This window comes from Cupressus sempervirens, chromosome 6, assembly GCF_028749045.1.
Source record: "Cupressus sempervirens isolate cs-2001-9-10 chromosome 6, ASM2874904v1, whole genome shotgun sequence".
NCBI classification, from domain to species: Eukaryota; Viridiplantae; Streptophyta; class Pinopsida; order Cupressales; family Cupressaceae; genus Cupressus; species Cupressus sempervirens.
In genome coordinates, this window is record NC_143123.1 from 664975079 (window position 1) to 664980081 (window position 5003).

The window sequence follows — 5003 nt, forward strand, 5'->3', positions numbered from 1 at the left end:
CTTCTCATCTTGCAAATTTTTCTTAGCCAAAATAATAAGATTGATAGGAAAATTCTAAGCAACCAATCATTAAAAAAGTCAAAATTCCAAAGATACACATAAATTAAGCTACTTTTTTTTTAAAATAAGAGATTTAAAAACAAATCTTCTTACATGCATTTTGAAAATGGTATGGACTGAACCATGCACATTCCAAATTAGTTTGACATAACCATTAATGTGAAGAAGAAATGCCTTAAATCAGAGCTTAAAACACCCATTAATTTAAAACAATAGCAATATTTTAACATATACAATAAATCAATTTTATAGAAATGCATCCTCCTCACTTGTATTATGGTAAAAAGTTCTTCCCTAGGAGAAATCAAGCACAAAAATCTTAAATTTAATAGGGAAAAAAACTCATCCTAATATGTCAACTCTAATCAAACATTTTGCTTCAGAAGTGCAAATCTCTCATGAAAACTCCCATCAAAGGTTCGATATAATGCTTTAATAGCCATTGATCGACTTACAAACATGAAAAGTTTGATTATGGCAATATGACATGAATTGTTTTAGGAAAATAAAGATGATAAAATAATAATACATTTGAATCCAAAGCAGAATTCGAAGTGCTTGAGAAGAGAAACTTGAATGTTGAGTGGTATGTGTTTGATGTACTAGAAGGCCATTGTCATTTTTTGTGACAAACTAGTACAAGAAGGTGCACCCAACATAAAAATAACACACAAAAGCCATGTGCAATAGTATGGATAAGACTCTCCACCACTTGTCATGACTTTTCCACATTGACACGACTCCTAAGCTTAATTTTATGTGGAATTTTGTGAACTCAAAATTAAAAAGATCGTCAAGAAAAAGTGCATGAGCTAAAAAAATAAAAAATTTTGCAAAGAAAAATTCATTTTATTAGACATCGATCTTACAACTATGGAATCATAGATAAGGTGTGTACACCACATCCACTAGGCTACATAGTGCTATTGGGAAGCCAAAAACTGCATAGTGTTATTGGGAAACCAACAAGAGGCACAAAACAATGGAATTGCACATGAAACCTTGTGCAAATGACACTCTCCTATTCCTAAAACCTATAACACTATCATCTCTACAATCCTATTGTTTTGGAAAATCTCCACACAAAAATGAAAGTTTACAAGAAAAAAATGGCGAAAGGAAATTTTATGTTTTTGAAGTACATTTAATTCTAGAGCTTTTTTAACACTATTGTTTATGGCATAATTTTTCTATGTTGAATAATTCTCAAGAAAAAAAATTAATGCTAAAACAAAACTCAAAATATTAGTCTCCTTCCTTAATGACATAGACTGATAAATAACAAACCTTCTCTAATTAGCAAAATTCATATATATATATATATATATATATATATATATATATATTGAAAAAAAAATAGAAAATAATAAAAACTTATTCATCTCTCTAAGATTACAAATAAATATCCAAAATTTACTACATAACACATTCTCAATCATCTGAATATCTTACATACTAATATCTAGACCATTGAATAGATGTCAACCTTCTCAATCTATCCATACACACTACTAATTAAACCATTGAAAAAAGGTAGAGACTAATCTCCTAAAAAAAGTACCAAAGACAAAACAAAAACAAACTTTTTGTATACTACAAACTATGTAGATCATGAAGATCAAACACTCAAATTTTCAAAAAAATTCAAAAAATTTTAGACCTTTTAAAAATTGATCAAATGTACATTTTTATGAGGTAGGAGGATAGTCATGTCCTTGAAAAATTGCCACCCTTCTCAAACTTGCCAATATTCGTACATCTAATATATACACACTTCACCTCATGCTACAAAGGAAAAACAAATTACACACAAATTACACTTACACCTCTTAATAGAAGAAAAACAAATTAGCATTGATTGAAATAATGAAGTGAAAATATGTTTGCAAAGCCATCTTAAAATATTATTTATGCTTTGTCAGTATGTCCCATAGTATGTCCCATAACAACACGTTGATCATATCGAAGATGTTTTTCTTGTGGACAAAGTGGCCCGCATTGATGATATTTCCACATCCTCGCATGCATTCAAAGGTAGAGGCTAATCTCCCACAAAAAAGTACCAAAGACAAAACAAAAACAATTTTTTTTTACTACAAACTTTGGAGATCATCGAGATCAAACACTCAAATTTTCAAAAAAATCCAAAATATTTTAGATCTTTTGAAAATTAGTCTAAGTGTACATTTTAATGGAATAGGAGGATAGCCGTGTCCTTGAAAAATTGCCACCTTTCTCAAACTTCTCAATATCCGTACAAACTAATATATATACACATCGCCTGTTGCTACAAGTGAAAAACAAATTACACTTGCGACTCTTAACAGAAGAAAAAAACAAATTAGCATTCATTGAAATAATGAGGTGAAAATATTTGTGCAAAGCCATCTTAAAATATTATTTATGCTTTGTCCGTATGTCCCATAACAGCACGTTGATCACATCGAAGATGTTTTTCTTGTGGACAAAGTGCCCCGCGTTGATAATATTTCCACATCTCGCGTGCGCCCATTTCCACATTCAATCGTCTTTTACACAGAATTTCCCGATCTATTCGCTGTAATTTGATAGCGCCCATGGAATTTTTTTAGGTGGAGCAGTCAATTTTTGCAAAGCAATCAACGCGCAAACGTGTGGAAGTTTATGGCGGTCAAACGTCTACATTTAAAAACTGTAAGAAAATTTAATAATTTCTTTATCACTGGTCGACATACGAATTATTACCACAGCATGAACAATTGACACGGATTTGACCAATTGATCTGTACTCTATTTCTAAATCTTTTCATTAATCTAGATTAGTGCGCAATAAATTTTAGTTATTCTTTCGATTAACATCGAGATTACAATATTCAGGCGATTTAAGATTTTACATTTGAAGCAAAATCAATGAGGGAGAAATTTCAAAGCAATGAACTTCTTGTGTTTTCCACTGTTTCAAAACCGTGTTTTGCTGCAGCTTCCAGAACAATTCGTTTCACTGCGTCACTCTGCATCTCTGACTCACATTTATTCATCTGCACAATCACAAGATGAAAGATTCAAAATAAAAATAAAAGATGCCTGAAAACCTGCCAAAGGAGGAGTGAATCGAAGCAACGTGCGAGAAATTCAGTACCTCGATAGTAGCTGTTTTCATTATCTGGCCATTAAATGATGTAATGTTTACATTCTGAAACTCGAGTTGAAGGGATTCAAGAGCTCTCGTCAGTTCAATTAAAACGCCGGACTTTTTCTCGCAGTAGATGCAAATATGAAATGTCCTCTCCTCCACCTTGGAAACATCTACCTGATCAAATCACACACATTATGGATGGAAATGCTTAAATATGAACAATTCTCTTCTGAATTGACAACAATATACAACTCTAAAAAACAGGGGGCTTACTTCGAGAATTATTTTCCGGCCTTGTTTGTGTACAGAGCTACTTGTGCCGCCCTTCACGTAGGAGGAACTTTGAAGATCGGCGCCGGTCGTCACTAAATTTCCGGCACCAAACGCAGAATCTTTGTCCATGATGTCAGATTCAAGCTGTGTTATGTCAGCCTGAATGTCCTCCACTTGTTTCTGCAAATCCTGCACATAGCTGATGGCGTCCCCTACTATCGACGCTTTGTCCATCTGTATCAACGCGGACAAAGATCACAGATCTTAAACCAGATGCACAAATTGAGAAAAGAAAACGAAATGCACAGAAATAAATTTGTAAACCAGATCCGTAAATTGAGAAAATAAAGTAAAATGCATTCAAGTAAATTCGTAAATATTTTGCGTATATTTGGAAATATTTTAAATAAATTTGTAAATATTTTTGATAAATTTGTAAAACAGCTTTTGCCAGTAGTCGGATCGCTCGTTCTGATTGATCTTCAGAACGACTAACCTTAACTATGTCGCATACATTAACCTAACTCGTCCAAAGGAAAGATCATAGAGAACCTTAACTATTTCGCATGCATTACCCTAACTCATCCGAAGAAAAGATCACAGAGCGTCTCTGTAGTTAAAACTTGAATCAACTAAATTCATCCGAAAATCTAGCAAATTCGTTTCCGAAAACCTAATTTTGCAAACAAATACCTTGGTGATTTTAGGAACCAGAGAACGCAAAGCGTAAAGCCTTTCGTTCAGCCTGCCGCGGCGCCTTCTCTCGGAGATCGAAGTCCTGCCTTCGGCAGAACGAGCAGACTGACTTGACCTAACCGAGTCTTCATCTTCCTCATTCAAATTCTCCATTTCCTCAGAAAAATAACCATTTGTAGCCATACCTCCAATGTCCGCTCCTCGCCGGGGATTCGAACCGAAGACATAAGTGTTGTTAGGAGGCACAAATACCTGCTGTGTTTGAGCAAGTTCAGAGGGGCTTTGGCTGGTGAGGGTCTCAAGACTTGACATCGAAGCCTCTGCAGGGAAATCGTGGGAAGTCCACAAATTGTCCGTGGAAAAGCCGCCCCATCCATGATCTACAGCAAAGTCGAGATCTGTTAACACAAGTCCATCATCTTCCCTTGACTCCGCCAGTAATCCGTTGCAATCCAGCAAGAAATTGTTGTTTCTACTGGCCTCCATTGAATAAATCTAAAAATGTGTTCTTGAGCTTGGTGCTTTGGTTGCATACTTGCCCGCTTTTATATTGAGTTACGAGCTTAAAAATTCTTAAAATGTGTTCTTGAGCTTGGTGACATGAAGCATCCTTTTTACTCTGCAACATATTTATTTACTATTATTTTATCATTATTATTATTATATTATATTTTTCACTCTCCATCTCACGTACTTCCTCGAATGTCTCTACCACTTTCCCTAGAACATATTGACCGCCCCCCTCTTAAATTCTCTCCGAGTAAAGTTGACATGTGTAACATGTAAGAAATGTCTATACAAGTATCAAAAGGTACTTAAAAGATAATTTGTTTAAATTTAAAAATAAAATAAAAGTTTT

The 5003-nt window shown here is 34.1% G+C and overlaps 1 protein-coding gene across 1 annotated transcript; it reads right to left on the reverse strand.

Annotated features, from left to right (window-relative positions):
• Positions 1-2808: 2808 nt before the first annotated feature.
• Positions 2809-4664, reverse strand: LOC149553945 (transcription factor FER-LIKE IRON DEFICIENCY-INDUCED TRANSCRIPTION FACTOR-like). Its single transcript, XM_089789277.1, has 4 exons — positions 4142-4664; positions 3449-3682; positions 3179-3349; positions 2809-3077 (listed from the first exon to the last, which is right to left on the reverse strand). Exons 1-4 carry the CDS (start codon positions 4628-4630, stop codon positions 2964-2966), a joined length of 1008 nt encoding a protein of 335 aa, XP_089645403.1. The 5' UTR covers positions 4631-4664; the 3' UTR covers positions 2809-2963.
• Positions 4665-5003: the final 339 nt, after the last annotated feature.